Here is a 17,734-nt window from a genome sequence, read left to right as displayed (position 1 = left end):
TGCGAACAGACCTACCTATGTAGAGATGGTCAAGGCTACCAGCTCTTCTAATCCAGCAGCAAAATCTGGAAATAAGAACCCCTGTCTTTGTACCAACCCAGTTAGAACTCATCAAGCTCCTATCCGTTTTTCTCCCCATAAACACAAGCAGTGGCTAATAAAGAATCATGAAGTGGTCAAGGTCGACTTTGATGACCTTTGGATTATTAAAAAACTGTTTGCTTCAGATCATTGGAGGATGATTCGCAAGCAGTTGGAATTGCTTTCCAAAACAAAATTTGTAATAAACCCCTCTACGACGATAATACCCTCATCAGTTTTGACAAAACATCCATGGAATTCATTGGAGAGGAAAAGAAATGGCAGGCTCGGGGCAAACTTCACATTAAATTTGAAAAATGGGATTCAGCTCGACATAGTAGGCCACTTGTGACAAAAGCTTTTGAGTGTTGGATTAAAATAAAGAATCTTCCTTTAGATTTCTGGCAAACAAGCACTTTGGGAGCTATAGGAGACCAATTTGGAGGCTTAATTGACATTGCCACAGAAACCTTAAATCTCACAAACTGTAGTGAAACTCGAATACTGGTTAAAAAGAATATTTGTGGCTTTGTTCCTTCAACAATTGAAATCTCTGATCATAAGAGGGATAGCATATCTCTGCGCTATGGTGATATTGAGTTTTTAAGTCCACCTAATTCAAGCTTAGCCCCCAATTTACAAGGGAATTTCAGCAATTCAATTGACAGGTTGCGTATAAGGGAAGTCTTGAATGATGAAGGTTTTGATTTATCTTCTTTCCCCCCAGTCATTAACGTTCCAAAATCAGTTTTTGTTGTTCTTCCCAGGGCTAGGAATCCGTTCAGCCTTTAGAAGACTGTTCCGGCCAGATCACCTGAACCCAACCCAATTCAACAGTCAACTTCTGAACTTTCCACTGCCACTGTAACTCCCTTTTCATTCTGCCCCGGACCCCACCAAGTATATACTTTTTGTCCTAATATTCTCCAAGAACCTTGCAGCTCCAATATTTTTAATTCTCCAAAAGAGAAGGAGAAGAGCATAACAAGCGCCAAAACTCAAACTCAGAAAGTCCCTGTTTGAACAGTGGTTAAGAATCTCCAGAAATTCTAAATCAAAGGAAGAACATAATTCCAAAATGCTTGTGACTGCCCTCCTGAATTCTGATTTACTTAAGGAAAGCTATGTGAAAATTCCAACTTTTGGATTAGAATGCAAAAGGTCAGAAAATAAAACTCACATCTCTTCAAATTTTAATCGATCTCCTATAAAAATTTCAGACTCGGGCATTAATCTTGTGTGAGGTACTCTACATCATTACAAATTCTGGAAAAGAAAAATTAGATGATGAAGTTTCCATAATCAGAACCAGCAGTGAAAAATTAGAACCGTTTAATTTGGTGGAGAGAGATGACACGTTGGCTGATTTCGAGGCAAATAATCTGGATGGGGCATTGGGTTTAGATCTTCCTAAGTTATTTCTCACCCCTAAACCCCAGGCTTGCTGTAAAAAAATTGGCAGAAAGCTTTCCTGTAGAATTAATCCCTTTCATTGTTCCTTGTGGAATTGATCTTATCTAAGGAAAATCTGAATAAGAGAAACATGAAAGTCATATCATGGAACAGAGGCATCCTAAACAAATCAAATCAATTAGCCTTGAAAGAAGTAATGAATTTGACTTATACAGATGTTCCAATCCAAGAGACAAAACAAGAGACTTAAGGCTATATGGAATTCGAAGGACATTGGCTGGTGTATATTGAATCAATCGGTAGACTGGAGGAATGTTGACTAGGTGGGATGAAAGTAAATATCTGTGTCTGAACCATTAAAGGAAGATACGTTCTCTCGTTTAAATGCAATACTGCTTGCAAGAAGCCTTGTTACGAATGATGCAGCAGTGTGACACTCTAATAGTTGATGCTTTGTAGGAAACAGTTCATACTAAAGCTCAAGATTTCGTTCAAAACACATTGGGCACCATGTTACGAACTACCTTCCGGAAGAAGAATGAAATTTCAAGGATTCTTTCTGTTATGCATTCCGTGTTAGCTGATTGGATGGCAAATAGAAGCAAATCTGATTCTGAAGCACATTCACAAAGAGGTGAAGAAAGTAAGTTGAATTTCTTTTTCCACGGGCAGTTGCACCTACAGCTACCCAACTATTGAAATATTTGAGAACTTGGACAAAAATCAATTGGTTGATTACTAAAAGATTGCCGAGGAAATTAACCCACTTTGTTGTACTAATTCAAGAATCTAGAAGAGTCAGCTTCGATAAAGCATGGGTAAAAAGCAGCTAGAGCTCAAAAGATGTTGGCTGGATTTTTGCTGGAAGCCTTAAAGAGTTTCAGGGTACATGCTTACAAGGTGAGATGAAGGTTATTTTTCAGAGTCTAACATTGCTAAAGCAGATTTCTCTTTGACAACTGGAGCAATGTGTTGAAGGCAATGCTAACAAGATTTTGTGGACATAGACTAGTAGACTGATTCGAGTTCCTCTAGGCATTGGTTTACATTGGCAAGACAGTTTTGTCACGACTGGTTGCATCTTCTGAGTTGTCTCTTTTCTTTTCATCTTGAAGATTTGGGTGTGCAAAATTTTAGTTTCAAGTGGGTTAATTTCAAGAGAGTTTAAGTTTTGATTTGTATTTAGCTTTCTATTCATGTATTGTCTTTGAGTGGCTTTGATTAGCTTGTTATTTTCTGCTCAGGTTCTTTTTTAGATTTCATTTTTATGTTACCCGAGTATAGTCTTTGTTTTAGTTTTAGCTTATATTTTCTCTTAGTTCTTTTTGCTCTTAGTATAATTCTCTTGTTTGAGCTTTAGTATCATTATCATTAATAAAGAGGCATGTTTCCATTTCAAAAAAACAGGTTGCTGCTGTTCTCACCAAGGGGCTTCTCAAACAGAACTTGGACTTTTATGTTAAGCAAGTTGGGTTTCTGATGTAATTCAAAGATGGAACTAATTTCCTCAAATGAAATCTCTGCCTATCTTCGCCAAGAAATTGTTTATTTATTAATATTTCAAGGTTAGTTACAAGCAACTGATTTCTTGAAACAGTTAGGTATCTAACTGTTTTAGCTAATTATTGTTTTACAGCTGTCTTTAACTAATTATGGGCTTTAACTAACTAACTAACTATGGTTTACATCAGTTTCATTGATATTTAGTCCCAACTTGAGGGGGAGTGTTAGAATTAATGGGTTTGGCCCAAGGAAGGATTTATCCTAATATCCTTTCCGTTTTTATCATAAGTTGTAACCTATTTATCTTCCCTCTTGTATCTTTTGTTAATATGAGAAATTAATAAGAAAGTTAATCGTGATTTTTCTCCCGGTACTTAGGTTTCCATGTAACTCGGTGTCTACTTTACTTTACCATTTTTAACAATTCTAAAACAAAGCTTTGAATTGGATGACTCGATTGAAGATTGCTAGAATCAATGCCTCCTCATGGTTCTCCCTAGCTAAAATGTTTGAAGCATATTCCATCCAAGACATTAGCCTTAATTGTCGGGCGTTCTTATATGTTTTTATATTTTAGTTTGTAGTTCTCATTCTGATTCAAGTGGTATTTGTTGTAGTTTCAGACTCAAAGGTCCTTGTAATGTTTTTTTTTTGTTATTTGCTTCTAGATGTATTCGCTTGAACCGTATTTGCTTTGGTTTGGTTTTTACTTTTCAGTCTAAGTCTAGATGTGATGAGAGTGATAAAGGGTGTCAGCCTAGTTCAGATGTCCGAGTACAATTGTTGATCCCAAAGGCTTATATCTTGTCTCTTCATTGTACTCAACACTGCTTTGTCTATTGATTTTCTTAACAAAGAGGCTCGTTTCCTTTTTTTAAAAAAAAAGTATAGGAATTAAATTCTTGTTGCTTAACGAAGTGGTTGAATCACTTGATTTGTTGCTCTTTGATACAAGACCATAGTTAGCACAAGTAACTGCAGTGTGTCAAGAGGGTACTCAGTTCCATCCAGGAGAGAAAGAAGATGCAAGAATGCCATGGCTTTTACCTTTTACAAGCCATCAAACTGTCAAGTGGTCTCTTTCAAAAGTGTCAAAGAAATTGTATTCTACTCCAGGATGGTATAGTTGCCTTCAAAGGACTCTTTTTCAAGACTTCATCAAGCGGTAAAAATATAAGTTTCCATTTATTATTGTTAAGGAAGTGTCAGCAGTTCCAGTACACAAAGAAGAGTTGGGGTGCAGAGGTATTTTGAGCACATACTTGGTTCAAGGAATTCCGATATTGGAAAGTCTGTTTCAAACCAACCTCTTCAGCTTAGAAACTATGAACTGGGTTAGTCTAACATTGTTAAGTGAACCAAGCTTTTAGTGGCAAAAAAGTGACTGCCGGATGAAACAGGTAACTTACAAGGCCCTGATCAAATTCCCCATTTTGGGATTTGAGCCTGAGTATAACTGATAAAAATTTGACTAAAGCTAAAACCTTTAGAGAGGTATAAGTTTTTCGTTTGTACCGTGACATGAGAAGACTTGGAAGCTTGTAATAGAAGCAATAAAGAATTCCTAAATGCTACTTACCCCCGACTAGTGTATCAATTGTGAAAACTCTTCTGAAGATCAAATACCATTGTATCATCTTCCACTGCTCTTTTACTGCAGTTGTACATTTTTTATAATAAGGAGGGATTTGGTTAGACTGTTTTGAAATAGCTAACAGGAATGCAGCAGCTTGGTGTACTTTACACAAAAAATTCTTTGGTTTAGGGTCTAGTACACAGTACAAAAATTAACAGAAAGTATCTTGCATCTTAAATTATCGAATATCCTCTAACACTATCCGTCACTTGTGGATTTAAAAATATGCAGAAGACCAACAAGTGAATATCAATATTAATTAAGGAGGAAATAACAATGCAAAAGTTCAAACATAGGACCTCTTGCTTTGATATTATCTTAAATCATCGACTGACTAAAAAGTTCAATATTCTATCACCTAATATCTAATATCTAATATCACATGATGTTTATTTACTTGCAGAAAGAACTAACTGTTGGTCTTCTTTAAATGTTCTTTACAACCTTTTTGAATTAAGTGGCTTAGGTTAGAATCTATAGAAACAAGCGGATAGAAGAGAGTATTTATACTAATTACTTTCCAAAAAGCTTGTAAGAATTTGAAAGTGAATACATTACATAGTTCCATATTATGCATAAGATCTCTTAATGTTCATCATGTTCAAAGTACGAGATGCTTGGAAGTGGAGTGTCCATTGGTAGTTCAAAATATTTAGAAAGTATTTAATATTCTAAAGGGTTTGACCTGACCACCAATGGTTGAATCCAAGGTCCTTTACCACTATACCGAACTCTCTGGTAAGGAGGTAGATATATTTTTGGAATGACATAGAGAAGACAACTAAGTAAAGATCCACCTGGAATGATTTACCCTTACTGCCTTCAGAGAAAAGAAACTGTAGTACCAAAATCAAATTAACTCTTAGAAGCTTGATAGCAACAGAAACATCACTCACTTCCAAAGCAGTTGGATCTTTTGGGTTGCTACGAAGTGTAACCTCGTATTCTTTGAGCATATTCTGCCACATCAGAGAGCAAAGGTGTTATAGATCTCACATTAAATTGAGTAAAGTAAGAAAAGTTCAGCATTACGAAATTAGTTTGTCCAAAAAAATTATAAGCCAAGGAAAATTAAGCAAATTGAAATCCCTCATTCTGGCAGAGGCACCATCTAAATTTTAAACACAAACAATCAGATTCGGCGACCTCTTGACATTCTAACTGTACTTATGGCAGTTAAGAAATGAAGCCCACAAAATATAGACAAAAATAAGGAAAAATCATGAAATATAAACAAAAATACAGGGAAATCAATTTATAGATCTAAAACTTTAGAAGTTGTATCAATTTAAATCTGAACTTTCATGAGTTAACCAATTGACCCTCCATTAGTAATTTATCTTTCTCTATAACGTAAGCACACACAATTCCTCACCCTTTGTGAAATTTCACATTCTCTATTCACCCCACCCAAATCCAAGATCCTGCCTCATCTTTTTTGTGGTTGTATGTTTTGCGGCATCTTTTGCGAGAGTCTCGCATTAAAAGGGTCTCCACTCTCCTCATGTGATTCTTTTACTACCACTATAGCTCGACTCTTGAAGACCCCTCTTATCCTATCTGTAACATGATAGATTATGCTTTTGTACCTCTAGTCTCATATCAGCATGAGACAAGGTTGGTTAGGAGACATTTCCTTGTACTAGTTTTTGCTTTCATTTCGATTCTGATTCCTTTTCAGGACCCCCTTCTGTTTTACCTTTTGACTAATTATTCACTTAATTCCATTTAAAATCAGTCGTAAATCACCAAAATAAGGTTATTTTCTCCCAAAACCCTATCGAAGTCACAAAATAAATTACACATAATTCTTCTTTAAATACTTATGTAGTAGGAATAGGGCCAAATCCTTGATTTATTAGGATTAGAATTAGTTTACTTTTGCTATAAATAGAGTAGTTGACTTCTTGTATTCACACCTTCAAAAACATTAATAAAATTCTCTCATTTGAATTACATCAAATTGGTATCAGAGCACCAAGAAATTTGGACCTGATGGTAGGAGAACGCCTACCAGCAACAACCCCACAACAACCTTCAAAGAGGTGAAGCAAACAACCATCCTAACGTCAAAGACAACGATCCGACGCTTGTGGTCAATCGAAAGCACTATCGATGGTATCTTTTGTTCACTTGAATGCATGTGATTGGCACTTGATCAAATAGAAAACAGTATGGGTTTAACAACCACGAATTGTTAAAAATCAACCAAGAATCACAAATTACCCCCAACAAAGACAGAATTTGAACGTACCACAAATTTCTCCAAAACATGTCCAAAATTTTCCACTGATTATACAAGAACGACCAAGAAGACAAGTCTACCAAAGAAGACACTATGAAAACAGCATGCCAACATTTGAAGAAACTAAACCAAGAAGATGAGGAAGCAATAAACTCAAAGAAGTGGGAATATTACAATATAAACAGCAAAGAAGAAGCAATTGCTTGGGGGAATAAAAACAACGAAAACATTTTCAATTTAGAGATGTTCAACCTAATTTGAACTAGAAAATGACGTCGATATTCAAAGAAAATGAGTCGAGTAAAGAAGATGAGGAAGAAATAAACTCAAAGAAGTGGGAATATTACAGTATAAACTGCAAAGAAGAAGAAATTGCTTGTGGGCACAAAAAAGACGAAAACACTTTCAATTTAGAGATTGTACAACCTAATTTAAAAGAGAAAGTGATGTCAACAATGGAGGAAAAATCGGGGAAAACATGATTGGAACTCTAAGCGTTGAAGTGAAAATCGTTGACAACAAAAAAACGGGGAGCAATCAAATTACCTACTTTGGACAAAGAAGATGAAGCCAGCAGCATTGTAAAGGAAAACAAACCAACCAAAACTGATGTTTTTGCACATAAAAATGAAGAAACAATTCTCTACGAAGATGAAGATGAATTTTGGGATGCACTAATCCTGTATGGATCACAATTTATGCAAAAATCAAGGAAGAAAAAAGAAGTAGGAATGCAAAGTTGGATGTTATTGAGGTTGGATATTCCAAGAAGAGTCTTTGCTCCAAGCTCTTGCAAATGAAGAAATTAAGGAAGAATCCTTGAACATGTCATCCTTAGATAACATTGTGAAATTGTCTATTAAATTGGACATTTTAGCAATCTACAGGAGAGAGGAAAGAGATTTGATCCAAAAATCTAAGCTGAATTGGTTAAAATTGGGAGATGAAAATACTAGCTTCTTCGATCGTTTCCTTGCTGCAAAAAAAAGACGTAGCTTGATCTCAAAATTGATAGATGATCAAGGTACTCCTACAGTTTCCTTTAATGGAATTGAAAGTCTCATCATTGAATTCTACAAGTCTCTCTATACAAAATCTCCTCAAGCTGGTTCTCTCCCTAATCCCCTTGATTGGTCAGTAGTTTCGACAGAACAAAATACAAGACTCACCTCAAGATTCAGTTTGTCCGAAATAAAATCTGCACTTGGGATCATTTCAAAGACAATTGCCTTGCTCTTTTTAACGAGTTTTACGAGAATGGGAGGTTAAATGCATGTGTAAAAGAGAACTTCATTTGTTTAATCAAGAAGAAAGAAGATGCAGTAAGGGTAAAAGACTTTAGACCAATAAGTCTTACAACACTAATTTATAAGCTGGTTGCAAAGGTTCTCACACAAAGATCAAAGAAAGTAATGCCAAGCATTATAGCCCCTTCACAAAGTGGCTTTCTGGAAGGGCGCCAAATCTTGGACACTATTTTAATTGCAAACGAAGCAGTGGAGGATTATAGAATCAGAAAAAAGAAAGGTTGGATCATTAAGTTAGACCTTGAAAAAGCTTTTGACAGAGTGGATTGGGCTCTTTTAGAAAAAGTAATGCGTAAGAAGAAATTCGCTGAAAGATGGATCTTATGGATAATGGGATGTATCAGGAATCCTAAATATTCGGTCTTCATCAATGGAAGGCCAAGAGGAAGAATTTCAGCTTCAAGGGGTCTTAGACAAGGAGATCCTCTTTCTCCCTTCCTTTTTCTTCTGGTTAGTGAAGTTTTGAGTAGTCTCTTCTCCAACCTTCATAAGAAAGAAATGTTTGAAGGCTTTGTAGTCGGAAAAGATAGGATTCACATACCTATCCTCCAATTTGTAGATGATACGCTACTGTTTTGTAAATTTGATGAGGAAATGATGGAAAATCTTAGAAAACATTACTAGTCTTTGAATGGTGTTCCAGTCAAAAGATTAATTGGGAGAAATCAGCTATTTGTGGTTTAAATATTGAGGACAGCAAGGTTATTTCAACAGCAAACATCTTAAACTGCAAGATAGAAAGTCTCCCCTTCATTTATCTCGGTCTTCCTTTGGGAGGTCATCCAAAAAGTGCTCGATTTTGGCAGCCCATCATTGATAAAGGCCAGGGAAAGCTAGATAAATGGAGAAGATACAATCTCTCTAGGGGTGGGAGGATTACACTTTGCAAATCAGTTCTATCCAGCCACCCCACTTACTAGATGTCTGTCTTCCTCATGCTAGAATCTGCTCTAAGTTCTTTGGAAAGAATCATGAGAAATTTCTTTTGGGAAGTTAACAAGGGAGGAAAGCTAAACCACCTAGTAAAATGGGATGCTGTAATTAAATCTTACAAAGATGGAGGACTTAGTTTGGGCAAATGTAGTAAAAGCTCTTTTAGCTGAAATCTGGTTTGAAAGAAACCAAAGAGTTTTCCATGAAAAATCATCGACTTGGATGGAATACTATGATTCTGCTCGACTGAACGCATCTTCATGGTGCTCATTATCCAAGTTTTTTCAGGACTACTCTTCGCAGGAGATTGTTTTAAATTGGTCATCCTTTATAGCCTCCCCACCTTGAAGCTCTAGTTTTTCTTGTCTCCCAAATCAAGCCTTCTACTCTAATCAAGTTTTGCTCAATCAAGGATGACTATTATTTTTGCTTTGTTTTCGACTTGCTGCCTTGCTTTATCATTTTTTGGCCTTGTATTGTGGCCTTTACTTTGTTATTGTTCTGTTGTATTGCTTTTATTTAACCTACTATGTGGGTTTTTATTTTCGCTTATGGATGTGATGAGGACGCTAAGGAGGTGTCAACCTAGTTGAGATGTCTGGGTGCACCTGCTGATCCTCTCCCTCCCCCTTTGCTCTTTGTATGTCCCTCATGTACTTTGAGCTTTGTCCCTCTATTTTCATTATGAATAATACTGAGACTCGTTTCCTTTTCAAAAAAAAGATGCCTCCAATCAACTAGCTTACTTTATTTTCGTTTTAAAACTCGTGGACGAGTATTTTTTGGGAGATAGAAAGAAAAGATGTAGTAGGAATATGGTATTATGGTCAAATTCTTAATTTATTAGGATTAGTTTCTTTAGTTTATTAGGATTAGAATTGGTTTCTTTTATTATTTAGGATTAGGATTAAGTTTCTTTTATTAATTAGGAGTTTACTTTTGCTATAAATAGAGTAGTTGTCTTCTTGTATTCACAACTTCAAAACATTAATAAAATTCTCTCATTTGAATTCCATCAACTTAAGTATTGAAATATAGAGGAAGACAACTAAATGAAATTTATGCATTAACGTTTCTAAGACAAAAGCTTAGTGCAAGGTCAAAATTAGTTCACTTATGAAAGTTTAAGGTTTTGATTGATCAATTATTATTAGTTTAGTGACACACTCCAAAGTATACAGGTATAAATTGATTTTTTTTCCAATGATACGATGATAATAATTTACCCTACATCTTAATCTAAGTAAGAATCTTGCCAAAATAAGTATAACTCAACTAGGATATTGAGTTTCGATTTCTCATCCAATGTATAGGGGTATAAATTGATTTTTTTTTTCAAATGATATGATAATAATTTAGCTTTCTTTGCTCTTTTTTCTTCTTTTTTTTTTTTCTTTTCGGGGGGGGGGACAAGATACAAAGTTTAATAAGCAAAAAGTTGGGCATGAATAACGTCTATAGTCAAGTTGAGGTGTTAAAGTCTACATATCAGTTATAGCACCTTGCAAGAATGCTGTTTTAGTGATAAGAGAACAATTCTGAGGATGTTACCTTAAGATTACTTTCTTCTTCTCTCGATAGTTTGATATTTTCCACCACAGAATCCTTAACAGGACCGGTACTGAAAATGTTAAGCCAAAAAACCTCCAGACTTTTATTGAGCAATCAAAATTGTAGTGAGGAAAATTTCCAAAAAAAATCTTTTACAGCAAGCTTTGGTCACTCATACGAAAGGCTTTGTTGAATGAAACATATACCATCCACAAGCCAAGAAATTCATCCACAAAATAATACACAATAAAAGCCTTGAAGATAGCAAGCCTATGAACAAAATTCTTCATAATTTTTTATTCAAACAGTGCATATTGAGCCCACTTCGCATCTACGAGTAAACAAATTTTAGAATCTACCCATAGTTAAAAAACCATGTAATACCTGGGTTGTAATTGACATGCATATATACATACATATCAATACTTGCACATAAAATGCATGCATGTGTGTGTGTGTGTGTGCATATTGTTTCTTATGCAGCAATGGGAATCAGAATACTGAAAAAATGAAAGAAAATGTGATTACTTTGATAACATGGCCAAAAGAAAAGGCATGCCAAGGGACTACACCCTTATTTCAAAAGGAAGGATTTAAATGCACCCCTCGAGCATAGAGCATCAATCTTTGCAATGATCCAAATAATGTGCTTGAAAGGTTTTTTTGCATTCTAGCTCATAGAGCCATAAACACGCCTGACTCATGAAATTCTTCCTCCCTCCCCCTCCCTCTCCCCCTCCCCCTCCCCCTCCCCCTCCCTCTCTCCGTACCTCCCCCTCCCCCTCCCTCTCCCAGCTACGGGGTGGCATTTTGGTTAGGATCTCTTCACAAACTCTTAACTTACACTCACTTCTGCAAACAGGCAATGAAGGTGGCTATCATAAACCGCCTCCAAAGAGAGAGAGAGAGAAACGTTTTCATCTTACTTGAGTAGGTGGCTCATCCCTCCCTCTCTCTCCTATTTTTAGTTACTAGTAACATAAGCACTATCCTACAGAACAAAGCTTTGGTAAAAGCATGCAGACAGACAAAATACTTGACATTTGAAAAGGCATACGATCAATGTCAATATTCATGCAATAAATGAAGAAAAAATATTGGTGCAAATTGAGGAGTGTTTTTGGGAAACTAGTGCATGGTATAGTACATATGCAATACCTTCCAGAGGGCAGAAAGTCTCCGAGCGCAAAAACAAAGCCAAAGACCAAAACAGCGACACCTATTCCAACCTACTTGTGCCACAGTTGAATTAGCATTAAATGAAAAAGAAATATCCATCTGAAACACACACTTCTTACCTTGGTACCAAGTCCAATTGTTTTCTCTTCCGATTCCACCGGTGCATCATAGTCAATTGCTCCAAATTCTTTTTTAATGTCTGCCTTTTTCTTTTCAAGTGCTGATCTGTATAGTTTTCAGGATAAATTTATCAGTATTCAGATTAAAAGTGTCCAGAAAGTACAGCTAATTGATTTAGCTACTTCAATAAATTTTACGAGCTGAAATTAAAAAATGTAACAGGACTTTAAAAAAAATGTTCTCCTCAACTATACAGATTTATTTCCTTCTTGATGAGGACTTACTGTTCCCTCATTTCTTGCATATCCAGTTGGTGAGGGAAAAGGAAAAATAGAACCTTTGGAGGAGTAGAGAGGGGCCCTTGTGGTAGTATGATTCTTCACTAGGTTCTATGTTTCTCTTTGCAAGCCAATGAAAAAGTATTTCTGTAATTATTTGTCACGTCTCATTTTACATTATTGGAGTTTCTTTCTTTAGTAAGACTTCCTTTTGTGGGCTTATTTCTTTTAATGCCCTTGTACTCTTTCATTTTCTTTTTCAGTGAATGTTCGGCTTTTTATCAAAAAGATTTGGTAGTTCATAAGAGAAGAGCATCTGTTACATTATCAAATAACCTGACTGGTTTACATAATGCAAATACCCTACAGAACAAAGAAAATAACATAAACCATACAACAGAAATAGCATTTCTTTTTATCCCCATTAGATAAGAAATATAAAATCGTGCAACCGAAAGAACTTTCTGAAGTGTTCAAAAAATGACTCCCTTCAGTAGAATGTGATCTTCAAAGATATTACTAGATAAGAGGTAAGTTCGCTCTCCTCTCTCCCTTTCCCTCCCCTCCCCCCTCCTCTTTCCAACACCACTCATCAGTTTTCCGGCAAGAAGACTATCATTTCCAGTTCTCTGACAAGTGTGTTTTTACACTCTTCCCTTTTCGGACGCTTCACTCTTAATCGAAGATGGAAGTGGAAAGTTGTAAAACTGATAGCTTGCTTTTCCGCATTTGGTGCGAAGATGGATCATTTCAAGTGGAAGATGAAGAAGCAAGCATATTATTGTCATTATCAATCCCCCAGCTCTGATGGTTTCATGAAGGCATTTCAGAATTTAGCCAAACACCAGAAGATAGATTCGTTTTTTAAAATGAAAAAGTTGAAAATGGAATCGTTGACGTTTCTAAATCCAGAGCTAAATTTGGTTGGGTAATGAGATGCGTTGTTTGGCTCCATACAGGTGGTAGCTCCTTCATCCATATTCCCTCAGGTCAAGATAAGCAGGGTTGGGTTTCGTTTAGCAAAATGCTAGGAGGCTTCAAGTTAAAACATGAATACAAGTCTTGGAAATCATCCCAAATAAGGTCATCGAACAGCAGCAAGAAGATTGGGAGAAAACTTTTAAGGTGTCAAAAGATAGTTATATAGCACCGGAAAAACAGAGAATGAGCCATTATTAGATTATCAAGAATCCTAAAGTTGCCATTCCATCTGCCTCCCTAGTGTTTCTTCAGCCTCTAGTCAGAAGTTTCAAAATGATGGAAGTGATAAACTGCCGAGTCCACCAAGCACACTACTGTATATGGTTTGAAGATGGAAAATTCCAAGTAGAAGATGTGGAAGCGCAAAGAAGGTTGTCAGTTCAGAGACATGTTGAACCGATTCGTGGAATCTATAGCGGCCCTCATGAGAGGTCTAGAAGACGGTTTCTTTCAGAATTTTGGGGAGTTGGATCGAGGAAGAATGAAAGTGTTGAAAATCAAGTCCAAAGTTGGATGGATGCTATGTTGTGATTTTTTGACTTTGTCAGGTTGTCACTCCAACATTCGAATGTGCTTAGAGGTGGACAAGCAGAGGTGGTTAGATTTCCATAAAATATTGAAGAGCTTCCTGACTAAGGTTGACTATACAAGATGGTTTGTGAATATAAGACCCACGTCTAATCTTCCATCATAGAGCAAGAGTTCAAGCTACGCAAACAGCGTATTAGAGGAAGTTAAAGAGAAGCTTTTAAAGAGGAAAGAGAATATTTTATTTTGAAAAGGATACAAGTCTCACTATTATTAATATTGAAAAATAATGAGACAAAGCTCAAAATACATGAGGGATATACAAAGAGCAATAGGGAGGAGGGAGGAGGGAGGATCAGTAGGCGCATCCAAGCATCTCAACTAGGTTGAACACCCCCTTAGCACCCTCATCACATCCAAAAAACGGCAATACAAGATCAAACAAAAAGCCACAAGAACAAAGCCAAACAAAATGATAAAATAATCTGTCCAAAGCAAAAACATAAATCATAGGCAGCAGACCGAGAACAAAGAAAAATAAGAATAATAAGCCTTGATTGATTGAGCAAAAACTGTTGAAGCAGAGGGCTGATCCGAAGGTATTGATGATCAAGAACTTCAAGGTGGGGAGGCTGTAAAGGTGGGCCAATTTAACACAATATCCTGCAAAAAGTAATCCCACTCATCCTCTGCCAAATTTGGGTCAAAGGCTAAGTCTAAAAAACATCCCAAATCAAGGATTCTCCCACATCCCTTCGAGACTTTTCCAAAGTATTCTGTTTGAAGGAAAGAGGTAAAGACGACCAAAAAAAAAGGTTTACCAAGGAAAAATTGATTCTAGATCAGAACCCTGATTTTTGCAAATTGTGCCCTTGCTCAAGCCCATTCTCCATCAAACTGGGTCAAATCCTCAGAGTTCTGTTCATCCTCATTTTGAATACTCTGTTTTCTCTATGCCTAATTCCAAGGTAAATGTTTTTAGAGGTTCTCCTACCTAATCCATTCTCCTCATCGAAAAAGAAGAGTGTATCAGATTTAGACTCTCCTTTTAGTGTGAATAGTGAGGAAACTGAACATATGCCAAAGTCAGCAGAGAAGGATGACTAGTCGATTAAGGATCCTTTAGAATCTGATCTCAATACCATGTTTCAGACATAGGAGGATTTAATTACTGAGAAACATGCCTCTTTATTACCCTCACAAGCTCAGCACTGTGAAGTTCCAGATCACTTGAAGTCAACTGTTGAGAAATGTGGAATTATTTTGGTCCGAGTCTTTTAGTGGATCACGAGAGATTCATCAAATGATTTTGTTTGCTAGTATGGGGTTCCATCTCAAAACCAATTGGCAATGAGAGGTGTAGCTCATCTATCTTATAGAAGTGTGAGTCTCGGTTTTTTCAATGTGGGACTCATAACATCTCAACAGCTTCTATTATTTTGGCCCTCTAATGTTCTCCTGAAATTTTCTGGTTCTAGTCACTCACTCAAGATTTAAGGACTATTAGAAGGCATATTTTTCAACAATCCTCGACTTGAAGCTGCATAGATGTTTACTCTCCCTTGGTGTTTCCCTCCCATCCATTTTTGAAGTTTTTAGTATGCAATCTTTAGCTGTTTTTGGGCTTCTTATTGAAAGATTTTAATTTTTCTTTGTTCTTAGTTTTCTACTGTTTTGCTTAAGGTTTCGTTTGTGTTGCCTATATTGTTCAATTCTTTTGTACTTTTGTTTGCAATCGCTCTTTTCGCACTTAGTATAATTCCCTGGTACTTTGAGCATTGGTCCCGTTTATTTATACATTAATAAAGAAACTTGTATCCGTTTCAAGAAAGAAAAAGACATTCCCAGAGATTAATCATCATTTAAAAGAACAGACAGCATTTTATGAGCGTCAAAAAGGCCTTTTACTAACCTTCTACTAACAGGCATAATAAAACAACTGAGTTAAGAAAACAATCATGCATAGTACCTTTTAACTGCTTCAAGTCGCTCTTCGAATTGAAGGTCCAAAGATTTGTTATAAGAATTTCCATCATTACGGAAACTCACAGCAGGTGCCTCTACACATAATCCAACTTTAAATCAGGTGCAAGATACATGAAAAGAGTATATAACAATACCAAAAAGAGGGGGACCAAAGAAAGTTCATGTAAAAATGAAAAGAAAAGGTTCAACTGAGTAGATTTGTAATAAAAAAATTTCATAATAACGTGAACTTAGACCACGTGCATCTACATCACAATCCACCTTTAGATAATGTAAAAGACACTAGTACAGGAAAAGAGTAAAACAGGGAGAGTGAAAGGAAAGAAAGAAGTGAGAGAAAGAAAAAGAAAAACTATCATAAAGAAGAATATTCTAATAAAATTAGAAGTCCACTAAAAGTAGGACATGGAATGTTTAAAAAAATTATCCAAATAGACGTAATGTTAAGGACATGGTTTGTTTAAGAAAAACAAAACAAAACAAAGAAACAATCCATGTCCTTATCACTACCTCTCTCCAAGCTCACCCTCCCCCAGTTCCCTATCCATCCTTCCAAACCCTCCCTATTCTTCAACTTTCACAAATACCAATGTCAATTGATCAACAACCTACCATCTTCATACCCAAAAAGAAGCATATTGTCTCCAATTGTCTCTTTGTCGTTAGAACCAACATCAAGGACAACCCTCTACCAATCCCTCAACTCTCACTCTCTCTCCTTGATGTCGCCAGCTAGTGATTTTACAACTGTACTCCTTGATACGCCTTGTTGGACCTCATCCATACAGCCACCGCGACCGTTCTTCTTTCCTTCTCATAAACCACATTTGAAACTTGAAAGGTACTGCTCTATGGTTGGGAAAATGCAGTCTGTATATTATGGCTATTCTGGCTTATAAAGAAAAAGAATAAACTCTTGGTGAAGCAGTCCCAAGTTATTTGTGAAACTAAGAAGCTCAAATCTACATCTTCAAAGGAAGAAAAGGGCAGGCCTCTACTCTCAAAGGGCTCGTACTTCTTAATGATTATTCTAACTTGGAATGTCATGGGTCTCGGATATTGGAAGAAGAGAACCCTCATCAAAAGCACCATCTCCAAAATCAATCCTTCAATTGTTATTTTCCAAAAGACGAAACGTTGTCTTTCCTAAATCACCCATCAACTCAAAAGTTTAAGCTCGTGGGCTATAGTTATAAGTTTTGATATTGCACTCAATGATTCAAAGAAAAGTATATATCTTATTCATGTAAACTCAAGAGTAAAGTTACATATATATAGAGAGAATAAATAAACCCTATTGTATGTTCAATTGTGATAAATGACATATATTATAAATATATATCATAACACTCTGATAGACCCCCAATTATACACCAGTACAGTAGAAGGAAGAAGAAGCAAGGATAACCGCACGTGCCAGGGAGAATAGCTTTAATAGCTTTAATATTGTTAGTAGATATTTCCGTAATAAATAATAGAGTATAAATAGGAGTTTGTTATGGAGAGAGAAAGTTAGTTAGAATTTTGTGGGTAAACTCAGGCTTTTCCTAGAGAGAAAAGGAGAGCAAAGGAGAGCCTATCGTTTCCAAATTGAGGTATCCTCAATTCGTTTACATTGTTATTTTGTTAGTCTTTTGGCATTAATACTATCGTAATGAGGCTGATCCTACTTGATCGGTTTTGATCAAGAGGAGTTCCATCACACTCCCCTTCAAGCTGGAGCAAATATGTCGATCATGTCCAGCTTGTTGCACAGATAGCTTATCCTTGCTCCATTTAAAGCTTTAGTCAGAATATCTCCCAGTTGTTCTCCGGTCTTCACATACCTTGTGGACATCAACCCATTCTGGATTTTCTCACGAATGAAGCGACAATCCACCTCAATATGTTTAGTTCGTTCATGAAATATTGGATTAGATGCAATGTGAAGTACAACTTGATTATCACACCATAATTAAGCTGGCACTGTAATACTGAAGCCTATCTCAGATAA

The 17,734-nt window shown here is 36.2% G+C and overlaps 1 protein-coding gene across 3 annotated transcripts in view; it reads right to left on the bottom strand.

The window, feature by feature from the left end:
- Positions 1-17,734, bottom strand: part of LOC101220521 — a 33,995-nt gene that overhangs the window by 9,772 nt on the left and 6,489 nt on the right. For 2 of the 3 annotated variants that reach the window (XM_031882618.1, XM_031882619.1), the window contains exons 4-8: positions 15,725-15,830; positions 11,968-12,073; positions 11,828-11,898; positions 10,670-10,739; positions 5,530-5,592 (exon numbers count right to left, since the gene is read on the bottom strand). In XM_031882618.1, coding sequence (XP_031738478.1) covers positions 5,530-5,592; positions 10,670-10,739; positions 11,828-11,898; positions 11,968-12,073; positions 15,725-15,830 — 416 coding nt within the window. The remainder of the gene's footprint in view (positions 1-5,529; positions 5,593-10,669; positions 10,740-11,827; positions 11,899-11,967; positions 12,074-15,724; positions 15,831-17,734) is intronic. The other variant, XM_004144366.3, reaches the window with a different exon arrangement.

Source organism: Cucumis sativus, chromosome 3 (assembly GCF_000004075.3).
Source record: "Cucumis sativus cultivar 9930 chromosome 3, Cucumber_9930_V3, whole genome shotgun sequence".
Taxonomy (NCBI): domain Eukaryota; kingdom Viridiplantae; phylum Streptophyta; class Magnoliopsida; order Cucurbitales; family Cucurbitaceae; genus Cucumis; species Cucumis sativus.
This window is presented reverse-complemented; position numbering and strand designations above follow the sequence as displayed.